The 14,919-nt window shown below is 62.5% G+C and overlaps 1 protein-coding gene across 8 annotated transcripts in view; it reads right to left on the bottom strand.

Moving 5' to 3' along the window:
* Window positions 1-14,919, bottom strand: part of LSP1 (lymphocyte specific protein 1) — a 39,329-nt gene that overhangs the window by 4,298 nt on the left and 20,112 nt on the right. For 4 of the 8 annotated variants that reach the window (XM_049096268.1, XM_049096266.1, XM_049096264.1 and 1 more), the window contains exons 2-10: window positions 8,176-8,313; window positions 5,109-5,276; window positions 3,110-3,305; window positions 2,671-2,763; window positions 2,364-2,407; window positions 2,116-2,197; window positions 746-880; window positions 320-397; window positions 73-178 (exon numbers count right to left, since the gene is read on the bottom strand). In XM_049096268.1, coding sequence (XP_048952225.1) covers window positions 86-178; window positions 320-397; window positions 746-880; window positions 2,116-2,197; window positions 2,364-2,407; window positions 2,671-2,763; window positions 3,110-3,305; window positions 5,109-5,276; window positions 8,176-8,313 — 1,027 coding nt within the window. In that variant the 3' untranslated portion in view covers window positions 73-85. Of the gene's footprint in view, window positions 1-72; window positions 179-319; window positions 398-745; window positions 881-2,115; window positions 2,198-2,363; window positions 2,408-2,670; window positions 2,764-3,109; window positions 3,306-5,108; window positions 5,277-8,175; window positions 8,314-8,877; window positions 8,937-14,919 lie in introns of those variants that run through there. The other 4 variants (XM_049096269.1, XM_025451872.3, XM_049096265.1 and 1 more) reach the window with 2 other exon arrangements.

The following is a 14,919-nucleotide window of genomic DNA, read 5'->3' as shown; positions in this document are numbered from 1 at the left end:
ACTGCCACGGTCTCAGAAGGGCACATGTCACACACACAACGCCTCATGCTTGGGCCACTGCCCTGGACTCACCAGGAAGGACTGCCTAGGGCACTGAGCCCTCATCCACGAGCACCTTCTCATACTTCCCATGTCCAGTGGCCACGAACTTGTATCTCTTTCCAGATGGGGTGCTCTGCTGGGGAAGGAGAACAAAGGTGAGAACAGAAGGGACATGCTGCTGCCTCTGGGAAGCCCTCCCAAATGCACTGAGCAGAGACCCTCTTTACTCTCAGCTTTTGGGCCTGCCCTCCCTACATCAACCACATTTAGACCCTACCTTAATTGTCGATGATGTCTTGGAGCCTCCTTTCTGCTCCCAGAGGCTTTTCTTGCTCATGTCTCCAGCTACAATATCCTGGGGGCAGAGGAAGGACATGTCACAGATGCAGGCCTTTGACTGTGGGGCACTCGAAGCCCTGATCCTCTTTCCTGCCTAGCCTTGTCCGACTGGGGCCTGGGCCTGCCCACCTGCCTCCTTATGGGAGAGCCCAGGGGAGGAGGTAGGAAAGGAAAGGTGGCACCATCTACTTGCCCTGGGCCAACCAGTTTCCCCACATGACCTTCCACTCTGGGGGCCACTGGGGGCAGCCTGGTGAACCCGCCCCCCAAAAGTCCTAGTGCTCTGTCTACCCACATGTCAGCCTAGACAGTCTCAAACTTGCCTTACCAAGGAGACCCTGCCTGGCCCTGGGATGGTTCCTACCTTGCAGGAGGCAGCCTTGGCAGTGGACTGAGCCTGCACCTCTCCTGTCTCCCATCGGCTCTTGGTGCTTGCCACAGCCATGCTGGGCAGCTCAATGGAGGGCTGGCGGACTAGCTTGGGGGTCCGGCCAGCAGTCTGCAGAAGAGAAAGAGCCCAGGACCACTTTAGCGAATAGCCACATGGGACATGTCAGAGAGGCCAGTGTGAGACCCTCCAACACACAGACAACTTCCTCTATATCTTTGTATTTCCATAGAAGTGCTTTCCCAGTGAAGGGCTAGAGCAGGGCATGCTGAAAAAAAAAAAAAAGAAAGAAAGAAAGAAAAAAAGCATATTCCTCCATTTGGTGTACTCATGAAACACCCTCTTGATCTGAAAAGCACAGGTAATATGGTGGTTTAGGAGACAGATATGCCACTGTCATGCTGCTCATGGCAAAGGGCTGGAAGAGCATGGATTAAAAGGAGAGGTGTTGGTTGGAGAGAGGGATATCGGTAGGATGGACAGGTGTTGGTTGAATGGAGGGGTGTAAGTTTGAATGAGTGGTGGTTGGATGGAAAGGTGTTGGTTGGATGAAGGGGTCTTGGTTGGATGGAGGGGTCTTGATTGAATGGAGGGGTCTTGGTTGGATGGAAGGGTCTTGCCTGGATGAAGGGGTATTAGTTGGATAGAGGGGTCTTGGTGGATGGAGAGTGTAGGTTGGATGGAGGGGTCTTGATTGGATGGAGTGGACTTGGTTGGATGGAAAGATCTTGGGGGATCCCTGGGTGGCGCAGCGGTTTGGCGCCTGCCTTTGGCCCAGGGCGCGATCCCAGAGACCCGGGATCGAATCCCACGTCGGGCTCCCGGTGCATGGAGCCTGCTTCTCCCTCTGCCTGTGTCTCTGCCTCTCTCTCTCTCTCTCTGTGACTATCATAAATAAATGAAAAAAAAAAAAAAGATCTTGGTTGGTTGGAGGGATCTTGATTTGATGGAGGGTGCGGGTTGGATGGAGGGGTCTTGCCTGGATGAAGAGATACTGGTTGGTTAGAGGGGTCTTGGTGGTTGGAGAGTATAGGTTGGATGAAAAGGTCTTGGTTGGGTGGAGGGGTCTTCATTGGAGGAAGTGGTCTTGGTTGGATGGAGGGGTCTTGCCTAAATGAAGGGAGTAGGTTGGAGGAAGGGGTATTGATTGGATGGAGGGGTCTTGATTAGATGGAAGGTGTAGGTTGGATGGAGGGCTGTTGGTTGGATGGTGGGATATTGGTTGGATAGAGGGGTCTTGGTTGGATGGGGGCAGGATATTGGTTGGATGGAGGGTGTAGGTTGGATGGGACATGGGTGCATGAATGGAGGAGGGACCCAGCAGAAGAAGAAAGGCCTAAACATACCTCGATGGCCTGGGTGTATTGCTCCAGCCGCTCATCAATCTTGGAGATGGGCAGGGCTGGCTGGGACTTCTTCACACTGTTACTGGAGGGTAGGAGAAGGGTTACACCCATGCTCCCTCACTTGGCTTGTACACTCCACCCCAAGCGCCTACCAGAGCTCCCTCAGGGCCCTGGATCTCTGGCCCCTGGACCTCTCCAACCCTCTCTTGGGGAACCCCAAGTCCTAGTCTGGAAAGCAGCAGGCACACCTCTTCCTAATGGAGCGGTTCAGGGACTCGGTTCTGTCGACGAGCTGCAGAGGGCAAGCAGAGATGTGAGCCTTCAGCCAGAGCCCACCACCTCCCTCCCATTGCCCCAGTGGCTCCCATCTACCAATCCAGCCCTCCACTGATTCATTTCTCAGGGTTGTGCTGAGTGCCTGGCTTGAGGGGATAGCAGAGAAAGAGCAAGATGTGCCTATTCCTGGAGGTGATGTGTGGCTGCCTCTCTGGGGCTGTCATTTGGTTGTGATTCTGGGAAAGAGGAAAAGGCAGCAGGCTCTGGGGCTTGACGTACTTTGGTGCTGGGGCTCAGGGGAGGCGAGCCCTGTTCAGTAGAGCCCTCCAAGACCAGGGGGCTGGGTGTCCTGGGCTGCTGGCATTTCTGGTGCTAGGAACAGAATATCTGAGGTTATATGATGAACACCCCCTTTGCACCCCTCCTGCCCCCCCACCCCAGGACCTGTTGGAGCAAACATTTTCCCTCCCTGGGCCGCAGGCCCTTTCCAGCCCTGACATGCTCTGGCTCTCGAGTTATCTGCAGTAGGGACTGGTGAGTCTGGAGGAGAGTCACTTGATCCCAGGGCCAGCAAGCCCCTCTACCCTCTGAGAATGGGGGTGCTACAGAGTCCGGGGCTGGGGGTGGGCCCCTTTTCTAGGCCAGCCCTACAAGGCCCACAGAACACATAGTCATGAGAGACACAGACCCAGCCCACCCCAAGGGGAGGTCCCACCACCTGCTCATCTGCCTCCTCAGCTTCTGCTGGCCCCAGGCTGCCCTGGATGGTCCCCTCTGGGCTCTTGGGATCTGTCTCCTCTGCTCCCAGCCCCTCCTGGAGCTCCGAGCTAGGGCTCAGGTGCAACTCCTCCAGGGGCACTCTGGCTGGGCTCTGCTCATCACCATCCTGGTTCCCGCAGGCGTGCTGGTGGGGCCTGGGGAGGAAGAAGGAGGCAATCCCATAGAAACTCATTCAGTTGCTTGCCTCAAGTCCCTTCCTGTTTCTAAACCTCAGTTTCTCCATCTGAAAGAGGCTGGTCAGACCAGCTGAATGCCAAGGAATCCTGAGACCCCAGCCTCACTGGGGAAATGGGTCCAAGGATATTCAGAGGCAGCCCTCCATCCCTGGGGCCCTTTGGTGAACAGCGCCCACGGCCCCAGCTCAGCCGCGCAAGACTTTCTGTCCACTGTGGGCCACCCGACGTGCAGGATCTCTGGACAGGCCCCAGCCCCCGGCCGTGCTTGTCCGTGTCCACCCTGCTGGCCTCGGCCCCCACTTGGCCTCGGCCCCTGCCCTGCTCCGTGAGGGAGGCAAGTAGCTTGAGGAGGATGGGTTTTACACAGGAGTGGGGCGGGGTCTGTGGGAGGTTTCAGGGCTGGTCAGCTGGATGGCAAGGCAAGGGCAGAGGTCACAGTTAGAATCACACCCCTGAATAGAGGGGCTGCCTGCACTGGCCATGCCTGCCTGTGGCCAGCGTGGCTCTGCCTTTGCGCAGAACTGAACCTGGGTAAGAGGGGAAATTCTCGCATTTTCCATGATTTCACGCCCCTTGGGGTTGGTGCCAGCCAAGACCCAGACCCACCGCCCAAGGTGGGTCAGTCCGAGCCAGCAGCAGGCACACAGAGGGCCCATTCAGCTGCGGCGGGCACCAGGACCGGGCAGGTGTGGGGCGGGGAGGAGGCCTGCTTGAGAACCCAAGGGTTTGACAGAAGAGCCAAAGTGCCCCCTGCTGTTGGGAACGGCTGTGGCCTGTGGAGGGAGAGGAGGGAGCCGGGCTATAGCCAGGGACACCAGTGTACAGCCCGTCCTTGCTGACCCCAGACCCATCTTAGAAATGCAGAGTGTGCACTGATTCCCAAAGGCAGATGGGGGAAACTGAGGCACAAATGGGGACCGGTGGGCAGGGGGTCGGCCAGGACCAGGGCCCCAGCGAGGTAGCTGATTCCTGGGGTGTGGGAGCTTGCTTGTAGGGTGGAGGAAGGGTGGTGTGATGATTGGAGGGGTCTGAGCTAGAGCTCGAGGCTCCTGAGGGGCCTTGAGAGGTGGGAGGTGGCCCAGAGACGGGAGAGACATGGGTCTGGTGACACTCAAGGCAATGGGGACCCTGCCCCTCAAGCTTGAAGCTCCTGAGCAGAGCTTGGACCCTGCCCACAGTCAGGGGCCCTAAGCACGCCTGCAGGGTGTGGGGAGCACTCGACCCCTGAATCGGGGTGGGGGTGAGGCTCAGGGAGCAGTCCCCCATCCCTGGGCCCCAGGGGCGCTTTGGCCCCCACCCCCGCCTGCCCCGTTCAGACCAGCAAACACGTCTGCACATCTGGAAAGCTTGTCCCTCCAGGCCGGCTCACAGGCCCGCACATCTGGAAATACCTGCTCCCCTCCGTGGGAATGGAGATCAGCCAGCCCCGAGGGAGGAAGGGGCGGGCGGGCGGCAGGGGCGCAGAGCCTCCATTACGTAAGTGGGCTGCAGATGTGTGCTGATGTGGCAACACCCGGCCCGGGCCGCAGCTGGTCTGGACGGGGCCCAGGGGCCCTGGGGAGCCCAGGAATGAGATTTCCTCCCCAGCCCTCCCCGCAGCCCCTCGGCCCGCCGCCCCGCCGTCTAGCTCTCTTCCTCCCTTCCCCCTGTTCCCAGCTCCAGGGCATTTTGCGGGGCTGGTGGCTTTCTCAGGCACAGGTTGGGGGCTTGGGGGAAGCCCCTGCCTGGCAGCCCTGTCTCCAGACTTTGGCCCCCACTTGCCTGTCCTCCTCCTGCTGCCCCTCCGGACTTTCGCCCCAAGGGGGCTCCCCACAGTTGGAGGTCTCCCCGGCCCCCCAGTCCTGTGGCCGCTGCTCTGGCTTCTGGGACCAGTCGCTGAAACCCTCGTCCTCATCTGGTTCAGGTGCCTCCGAAGGCTTCAGGCTGAGGCTGAAAAAGTAGTACAGGGTGCTCAGAGCTGGGCCAGGCCCCGAGGGGCAGCGCTATTCCCATCACCCACACCTGCTCCCTTCCTTGGACCCTGGGCTCCAGGGCTGGGGGACTCTATCTGCTGGAGGCAGCACCCCATGGCTGGGCTGAGCCTCCCCATTGTCAGAGAGTCCCTGAGGGCAGGGCTGTGTCTCCCCCACAGTCTGGAGCTCTCTGAGGCCAAGGTTGTGTCTTACCCTCTTACCCAGGACCCCCCAGAACAGGGCTCTATCTCCCTTATGAGTTAAAAGTTCCCAAAGAGCTAGGCGCTGCTTCTCCCACCAGTCTAGGGCCTGTTAGGACCTGGGCTATGCCTCTCCCATCAGTCTAGGGTCCCCTGAAAGCTGGAATATGCCTCCCACACCAGTCTAGGGCCTCTCAAGAGCTAGGCTAAGTTTCCTCCATCAGTTGAGGGCCCCCCCAGAGCTGGGCTGTCTCTTCCATCAGTCTAGGGCCTCTGAGGATTGGGCCATGCCTCCCCCATCAGTCTAGAGTCCCCTGAGAACTATTCTATGCCTCCCCCATCAGTTTAGGGTCTCTTGAGACCTGGGCTATGCTTCTTCCATCACCTCAGGGCTCCCCAGGAGCTGAGCTATGCCTCTTCCATCAGTCTAGGGTCTTCTGAGAGCTGGACCATGCCTTCTCCATCAGTCTAGGGTTCTTGAGAGTTGAGCTGTGTCTCTCCCATCAGTCTGGGTCCCCTTAAGAGCTGAGCCATGCCTCTCCCATCAGTCTAGGGCCTTCTGAGAACAAGGCCATGCCTCCCCCATCAGTCTAGGGTCCCCTGAGAACTATTCCACGCCTCTCCCATCAGTCTAGGGCCCCCTGAGGGATGAGCTATGCCTTCCCCAGTAGTCTAGGGCCTTCTGAGAACTAGGCTATGCCTCCTCCATCAGTCTAGGGCCTTCTGACAGCTGGCCATGCCTCCCCCATCAGTCTAGGGCCCCCTAAGGGATGGGCTATGCCTCCTGCATTAGCCTAGGGTCCCCTGAGAGCTATTCCATCCCTCCTCCATCAGTCTAGGGTCTCTTGTGAGTCAGGCTATGTCTCTCATCAATCTGGGGACTCTCAATAGCTGGGTTATACTTCCCTCATCAGTCTAGGACCTTCTGAGAACTGGGTCATGCCTCCCTCATCAGTCTAGGGCCTTCTAAGGGATGGACTATGCCTCCCCCATTAGTCTAGGGCCTTCTGAGAACTGGGCCATGCCTCCCTATCAGTCTTGGGTCCCCTGAAAGCTATTCCACTGTCCTCCCCCATCAGTCTAGGGCCCCCTGAGGGATAGACTATGCCTTCCCCATTAGTCTAGGGTCTTCTGAGAACTGGGCCATGCCTCCCCCATCAGTCTAGGGTCCCCTGAGAGCTATTCCATTCCTCCCCCATCAGTCTAGGGCCTCTTAAGAGCTGGATTATATCTCTTTCATCAGTCTAGGGTCTCTTGCGAGTCAGGCTGTGTCTCCCCTATCAGTCTAGGGCCTCTCAATAGCTGGGTTATACTTCCCTCATCAGTCTACAGGCATCCTGAGAGCTGGGCCTGCTTCCCCCATCAGTCCAGGGTCCCCTGAGAACTGGGCCATGCTTCCTCCATCAACCTAGGGTCTCCTGAGAGCTGGACCATGCCTCCCCCATCAGCCTAGGGTCTCTTGTGAGTCAGGCTGTGTCTCCCCCATCAGTCTAGGGCCTCTCAACAGCTGGGTTATACCTCCCTCATCAGTCTAGGGCCTTCTGAGAGCTGGGCCATGCCTCCCCCATCAATCTAGGGTCCCCTGAGAGCTGGGATATGCCTTCCTCATCAGTCTAGGGTCCCTCAAGAGCTGAGTTATACCTACTCCATCAGTCTAGGGTCCCTTGAGAGCTGGGCTATGCTGCCTCCATTACTCTAGGGCCTTCTGAGAACTGGGCCATGCCTCCCCATCAGTCTAGGGTCCCTGAGAATTAGGCCATGCCTCTCCCATCAGTCTAGGATCTCTTGAGAGCTGAGTTATGCCTCCCTCGCTTAGTCTAGGGTTCTTGAGAGCTGAGCTGTGCCTTCCTCATCAGTCTAAGGCTCCCCAAGAGCTGAGCTGTGCTTCCCCCCCTCAGTCTAGGGTCCCCTGCCTACTGGGCTGTGCCTCCTCTATCCCCCTGGGGTCCCCGGTCTTGCTCTACCCCCTTAGCTGAGCCCCCAGGGCTGCGGTGACATGCTCCTTCCCCAGGAAGCCCCTGCACCCAGTCCCCGCATGGCAGGCCTGAGATCTGGCTCTGGTGGGCCCCCCTCTGCCCCCAGTCCCTGCCATCTAGACGGAGGACCCGGCCGGAGGGGCCATGACCGCTGCAGCACCCCACCCCGCCCGGAGCTGCTGACTCGGAGAAAATGGAACAAAACAGCGGCGGGAGGAAGGGGGGCATTATTGTAAAAACAGCCCAGCCCGGCCGCGGGGGCCTCCTGGGCCCAGGGAGGAAACGAGCCGGCCTGCGGCCCCGCCAACTTGGACGCAGCCTCCATGAGTCACCGGCAGCAGGGAGCTTGGGCGGGGGGCTCCGGGGCCAGGGCCACGCAGCTGGGGTCAGTGTCGGTCCAAGCAGGGGCCGGGGCCACGGGGGGCGGCCAGAGCCTGAGTCAGCGCTCTGGGAGGCGGGCTGGGAGGGGTGGCCGCACGTGAGTCCATCCGGCCGGCCGGCCAGCAGGCTCGCTGGCGCCGGGGGTTTTGGGGACCCTCACCCTGAGACCTCTCCCCACTCCTGCTCCTGGGCTGAGCCCCTCCATGGGCTCACCTGCTCGGGGACCCCTGACCCGGGGCCCAACCACCAGCACACTGCTCTGCCCACGGGTGCAGGGCCAGGCGAGCTGGTTGGGTGGGGGTGGGGGGGGACAGCTTACAGGGTCTCCTGCTCAGGCAGCTCGGGGGACTGGCCGCCTCTGTCCTCGTCCTGGGCCCGGAGCTGCCGGTCCCTCTCCCGGCGGCGCCGCTCCCGGGCGGCCTCCTCCTCATCTTCCACGCTCCACTGAGTGGTGAGCCTGGGGAGTAGCAAGACACAGTCACACCACTGCCCGCACCCTGCCAGTCCGGTCCAAGCAGGACTCTCCTGTCCGGGTCGTGTCCTTAAGGCAGATGTCATGTCATGAAGGTGCCCTCGGACCCAGGGGGCAGCTCCCAGGGCTCTGGAGGCCTGGGGACGGAGGGGCTCCTGTGTCCAGGCAAGCCCAGAGCCACCCAGTGCTGAATGAGACCCCCGTGTCCCCTCCACCGGCCAGGTTCCTTCAGCCTCATCAGAGCCAGGACCCAGACAGGCACAGTCCTAGGGCTGCAGAGGGCATGGGACAGGGCTGTTGGAGGGGCCTGAAGGCTGGTGCCCCACGTCCTACCTGAATCAAGGGACTGTGGCCTCGGCCAGTCAGGTGGTGCCAGGCCGGGCTGGGGTCTGGCCAGGGGCAGACCCAGCGAGGCAGCCACCTTGTCACCCAACCACCCCAGCTGGGATGCTCCCTCCTGCTCCCCAAGGGCCTGGCCTGTTGGAAGAAGGTGGCCCCTCAAAAGGGCCCAAAACCCACAGAAAAGGCTGCCTCCAGCCTGAGCCTGACCTCTCTCTGGGCTGTATCACAGATGAGGAAACTGAGGCCTGCATGAGAGAGCTTCCTCTCCCAGTGTCTGCTGACCTCATGGATTCTCAGGGTCCCTCACTCAGGACTGCACGAGGTGGGCCTGGGACCCTGGCCCTGGCCCAGCAGCTCTCATACCCTTGGTGTCCCGGGAGGGAGCTCCCCAGGCCTTGGCCACCGACATGGCCCTGTCCCCCCAGTCTCCCTGGACCCCAAGAGGGGAGTCCTGGTCTCTGCTTTTGCAGGGGTCTCAGTCCTCTCCTGCCGGTGTCCGCTGCCTGACCCTGCAGCCTGCTCCTCCTGCCTTGGCCAGGATGGCCGGCTCCATGGTCTCAGCAGCCCTGCCAGCCATGATCTAATCTCTCCTCAGTCCTCCCAGACAAAAGCCAGGCCTCTTCACGCCTCCCGCTTTGGGCCCACTCTCCCCACCACGGCCCCCCGGGGATCCCAGCCGTGCTCAGACCTCAGCACCCCGAGTCTGCCCACCCTCACTCCTCAGCACTGCCTCTGGCTCCCACCCCTGGGGCCCCGGGGAGCCTTTCCTGCCCCACACCTGGCTCCCATCCTGCTCCAGGGCCTCGGCTCAAAGCCATGGGGCCATGTTTTCTGGAGAGGTAGCACCCAGGGTGCTCTTGACTGTTGGGGACCTGGGGTCCGGGGCCTTGCCCACCATTCACACCGGCAGGCCCTCTGAATGGAGGGTGGGAGCAGGTGGGTACAGGGGGAGCTCGTGCTAGGTCTCTGGCTGCAGGATGGAGAGAGTGGGCCCAGTGGCCTTCTTGGGGGGCAGCCCCGGGGGCACCCTGGGAAGGATTCCTGGTCCTTCCTGACAAGATTGGGCATCTTGCTCCCTTTGCTCCCATGTCTCGGCTGCAAGTGCCTATGGGCATGTCTGTGTCGGCCAGTGGGCGGTGCGTGGGTGCTTGTGCATGACCAGGCGTGGTGTGGGTGGCCCCATCCGTGTACTTATGTCCACGGCCTCAGGCCCGCCCCATGCCCACTCTTAGGAACTCCCATGGGCGGTTTCTCCTGCTCCCCAGACCCTTCCACCAAAATCTGAGCACAGGCACCACACTGCGTCCCGTCACCCCTGACACAGATATGCACAGCACCTCTGGGGGCCACTGTATGGCAATGTGTCCAGGCCACAGAAGCCCCATGCAGGCTGGTGCTCTGCAGAGACTCCCCCACGGACACGCACCGCGTCGCCGGGCCTCCCTCACACACACAGACGCACACGTCCTCACGTGTCCATGCTCCCAAACGCCCCACAGCACGTACATGCTTGCACACCCTCAGATGTCCACCTGCACACACAGACTAAGAAAACAAGGCGCGGGGCAGAATGGCGGAATGGCGGCACCCTGGTTCCTGGTGCTCCTGCCATCGCCCCAACAGTGGCCCGGGAGGGAGACTGAGGCATGTTTTCTGAGAGCAGCATCCCTAAGGAGCCGGCCCTCCGAGGGCCACCCTTTGCCACCTGCCGTCTGCCTGTGCTTCCCTGAACCTCCCCAGGGCAGGGTAGGGGTGCAGGGTAGGGGTCTCTGGGTGTCTCCCCCAGCCCCACGCGGGGAGACCCAGCGGCCTGAGGACAAGGAGTCCTCCCCCTCGCCTGCTCCCTCCGCCAGCCCCAGGATGTGAGTAATGCAGCCCCTCCTGGCCCCTCCCGTGACCTCACCCTCACTGTTCCACAGCTGGGCTCCGTTCTGGGAACTGAGAGGGGGCGGCTCTCCTGGGGTGGGGTGGGGGCCTCTGGCCTGGGAAAGGCGCCCCCCTTCCCCGGCCAGCAGCCCAGACCCCTTGGCAGGCTGAGCGGAGCTGTCAGGACACCGGCGATGCCCCCCCTCCGCCCCCGCCCCATGGCCCCTGGCTCAGCCCGAGTGCAGCTGTAAGGGATTTGCTGTTCCTTAGCAAATGCAATTAGGCTGTTTCCTGTGTCTGTTCTGGCTCCGAGCAGCCAAGGGTCCAGCCCCAGGGGCTGCGAGTGGGGCTCCGCACCCCCAGCAGCAGGCTCTGCCACGGGGCCTCGCCCCACTCACCAGTGTGCGCAGACCCCGGCTTCCCCATTCTGGGTGGGGGTCCCCAAGTTCAGGGGCTGCCCCTGCTGGCCACCGCTCGAGGCACCAGCCCCCTCTCTCCTCCCGCTGCAGCCCCTCCTGTCTCTCTACCAGGGTCCAAGGATGAGATGGTCCTGAGCCCGCCTGGCCCTCCCTGCCGTCTCACCTCCTTCCTCCTCCTTCCTGCCCCCCTGCCCCCCCTCCGGCCCTGCGCCTAGGGTTGGTCCCAGCTTGACTCTGCCCCCTGCAGGCGGATTGTGGGTCACCCCACCTGTCCTGGTGCCTAAAGGTCAGCCCAGAGTCATGGGGAGAGCTTGGCAGTGGGGGGGGCTCCCCGCCAGAGGAGTTCTTCCTTTAGGCCTACAGGGGACCCTCCTGGCCGCAGGTGTCCCCCACCACAGCGGGTAGAAGCTAGGAAGTGGGACCGGCACCCCACGGGGAGCAGGGAGCACAGGTCTCCGGTGGCCCGCCTCCCCAGGGTCTCCTACACTTCCACCGGGGTGGACACTTGCAGTGCGACTGGTCCCTTGAGTGGCCAGAGAGCCCATGAGCAAGGGACAGAGTGAGGGGCATGAGCTCACGGAGAGGCCTTCTTGTGTTGGCTTCCAGGGGTCCCCAACAACCAGAGAGCAGGCCCCCAAGGGCAGAGGTCGGGAGCCCTGTCAGGGAGCTTGGGGGAGGGCAGCTGTGGCTGGGCCACTTGGAGGGTGCCCCTTGCTGGTCAGGCAAGGCAGGGTCCTCCCTGTAGTGCAGGGAGGATCTGGGATCTGCAGGTGTGGCACTGCCAGGGTGCTGGCTGTCACTCATCCTCACAGAGAGGCAGAGGGTGCACCTGTAAGGGGGGAGAGCCTGGAGTGGGTGGGGCAGTGGGAGGGGCACGCTGCTGCCCCGGGCCAGGGGTGCGGGTATGGGTGCTGCAGCTGCCGGGAACCTGGCTTCTCCACACCCCACCCGCCGCCCCTGGCTGGGGCCCAGCCCACCCTCCCGGCCATCCCCCTCCAGCAGCACCTTTCTGGGTGTGTCTCTGCCCCGCTGGGCATGGGGAGAGACAACCTCTTTCCTCGAAGGCACAGCCTGGGGGGAGGGGGCCGGTAGACACTACCCCCCCTCGCCCCCGGCAAGCCCAAACCCTGCCCAGAGGGACCCAGGAGGCCACCTCGAACTGAGGTCTGAAAGATGAGCCAGGGAGAGGGTCTGCAGAGGAGAGCCGAGAAGGCCAGGGGCCCAAGAGCTCAGTGTGGCCACAGCCAGGGAGGGGCAGCTGTGGGCAGCTGGACAGGAGAGTCTCTGAGTCCCCAGGGGACAGCCCTGAGAGGTCCTGATCAGGCCTTCTGATTAGCATAGGGGGGCAGGAGGGGGGACGCAGGCGTCCTGGGGAGGTGGCGTGGGCAGACAGCAGCCTGTAGAGCTGCCACGTGTCTCCATCTGCCCCGCACCCCAGTGAGGGCTTGGGCAAGCAGAGTGTGGGGTACATGGGGACTCTCAGGGACATGGTCAGGAGGGCCTGCCAGTGAGCAGGGACCCAGGCCAAACTGGGGAGAGCCCGGGGGATCAGAAACCCCTAAGGGAGCTGGGGAGGCACCATCAGGGAGCAGGCCTGGGGGGCAGAGAAAGGCCTGGAGGGCCCCCTTCGTGTCTCCCTCCTCCCCCATGCTGGGTGCTCCTAGGGGTTAGAGCTGCAGGGATGGGGATAGCCTGGGCCTTCACCCCACCCTGGGGCATGGGGGGAGCTTGGTGTCCCTGCTGAGTGCCCCATTCCACCCTGCTGCGCAGTCAGCCCTTCCTGACTCTCCCCTTCCTGACTCTCCCCTTTATGGTCCCTCCCAGGAGAGGCGGGGCAGGGTGGGGGCAGATTAGGTCTCTGGGAGACCTCCTGAGGAGGTCACCTCAGGAGGAGGGGCGGGGCCAGGGCATGGCTGTGGCTTTGGTCTTTCTGACATCCTTCCCAGGGTGATACTCCAGGTCCGGCCTCAGCTCCCCAGCTATAATAAGGGGTGCTGACATTGCCCAGCCAGGTGTGGACTGAGACCCCTCTCTGGGCCACCCTAACTCCTGCTTCCTCTTGGGGGTGCTGTTGGCAGACCTGGGCCCCCCAAAAGGGAAGCTGGCCCACACCCCACCCCACATCCCTCCTGGCCCTGCTGGCAGGTCACAGCTGCAAAGCCTTCCCAGAGGAGGGGACATCTGCCTGCAAAGCTGGCTTCCCCACCATCCCAGGGGGTTGGTACCCCAAAAGGCACAGGCCAGGGGCACAGGCTGATCCAGGAGACATGGGGCTCAGCAGCAGCCTCTGGGAGCCCACAGCTGGCCAGACAGAGGCCAACCCTGTGATGACATCCACGTACCACACGTGCCAGCCCAGGGCATCATACAGCAGCCCCGAGAGCAGGGCTCTAGCTCCTTCCCAGCCCCTGGGGAGATTCTGGGCTCTCCGAACCCTGCCTCAGGGGAGAGGGAGCAAAGGTCCAAGCAGCCTGTCTGCTGGCATCTTTCCATCCACATGAGCCTTGAGCCCCCAGGCAGAAGGGGTGTCCCCTTCCCACCACGAGGCCGGCCCCTCCTTCATTAGTGTCCTCTCCATAGGGCCCTGGCCGAGCCTCTTTGTCCAGCAGCCCCTCCTCTTCCCCCGGTAGGGCAGCACTTGGGGGCCTCTTATTTGGGGGAACCCCGAGCTCCCCCACATAGCCCCCAAAGCCAAGGAATCCCCCTTCTGCCCGTCTTTCCTGGCCGACCACAGGGGCAGACTATTGAGGGTAGTGCTCTGTGGTCACCAGGGACCCCTCAGGAGCACTGGTGCCAGGCCCTGCTCCACCTGAGATCCCCATCCCTGGCCTCAGAATGCCACCTGGCTCTCACCCCACTTGGGGGGCACCATCACCCCTGCGGATGGCCAAAGACTGGGGCTGGAAGGTCTCCTCCCAGGAAGGGGAGGCAGCACCCACAGCCACCACAGCCACCATCTCCAGCCTCCCTCCCTGAGCTAGCTGGGCTCCTGGTCCCCCTTGATGACACCCTGATGTCTACAGCCGGCTCAGGTCTGCAGTCCAGCCCTCTGCGCATAGGCCTGGGCTGGCCTGTCCCCCCATGCGTCCCTCCCCTCAGCCTCTGGCTCCTCCCCTCCCTCCCTGAGCCAGCCCTCTGTCCTGCCAGGTACTGAGGGCCCACACACAGCCAGGTCCCTGCCCTCTGGGACCCTAGGGGCCGACCCCAAGCAAGGCTCAGGGACCACAGAGGAGGGCCCCATTCTGAACCAGGGGGAGTAGCCTGCAGGAAGTGCCCCCAGGGCAGGGGCGCCCATGCCTGTGCCCGGCCTGGCAGGACGGGGGACGCGGTGGGCAGACAGACGCCCATCAGAGAGGGTGGCGCAGCAAATTGGCACGCGGGCGTCCCTACCCCTTCCTTCTGCTCTGTCGCCCCCCACCACCCCCTAGGTCCAGATGTAAACCCCACACCCCTCCCAGGGCAGCATGGTCCCAGCACACCCCACGTGGGTGCCCCTTGGGAGTCATCTGTCCCTGTGGCCACATCCTGCTCCAGCCCCGCCAGGCCCCAGCCCTGCCCCAGGCCCCTGACTGCTGCCTGGTCACTGGCTACCCCCCCCCCGCCCCCCCGCCATCCTCACGTGTGTGAGCTGCCCCTGCTATAGTGTCCTGGCCAGACCGGTCCCTCCCGTGAGTGCCCTGGGCAACGCCCAGACCCCAGCCTCCGGCCACAACCGTCACCCCAGACCAGCCATGTGCAACTGCCGGGACCCTTGAAGGCTCTGGGGGGCCAGCCTCCCAAGGCCAGTCAGGGCAGCCGCAGCCCAGACCCACCCATCACATCACCGGCCCCCAAGGCATCCAGGCTGGGAGGGCGGACCCTCATCGTCCGCTCCAGTGGCCCAAAGGGAAGTGGGGACTCACTGCTGCTCGGGGGCCCACACCCTGGCAGACGGCTCCAACCTGAGGGAGATGGAGTCTATGTC

This window comes from Canis lupus, chromosome 18 (assembly GCF_003254725.2).
Source record: "Canis lupus dingo isolate Sandy chromosome 18, ASM325472v2, whole genome shotgun sequence".
In the NCBI taxonomy this organism is placed as follows: domain Eukaryota; kingdom Metazoa; phylum Chordata; class Mammalia; order Carnivora; family Canidae; genus Canis; species Canis lupus.
Note: the sequence above shows the minus strand (reverse complement) of the source record. Positions and strands in the feature narration are given on the sequence as shown.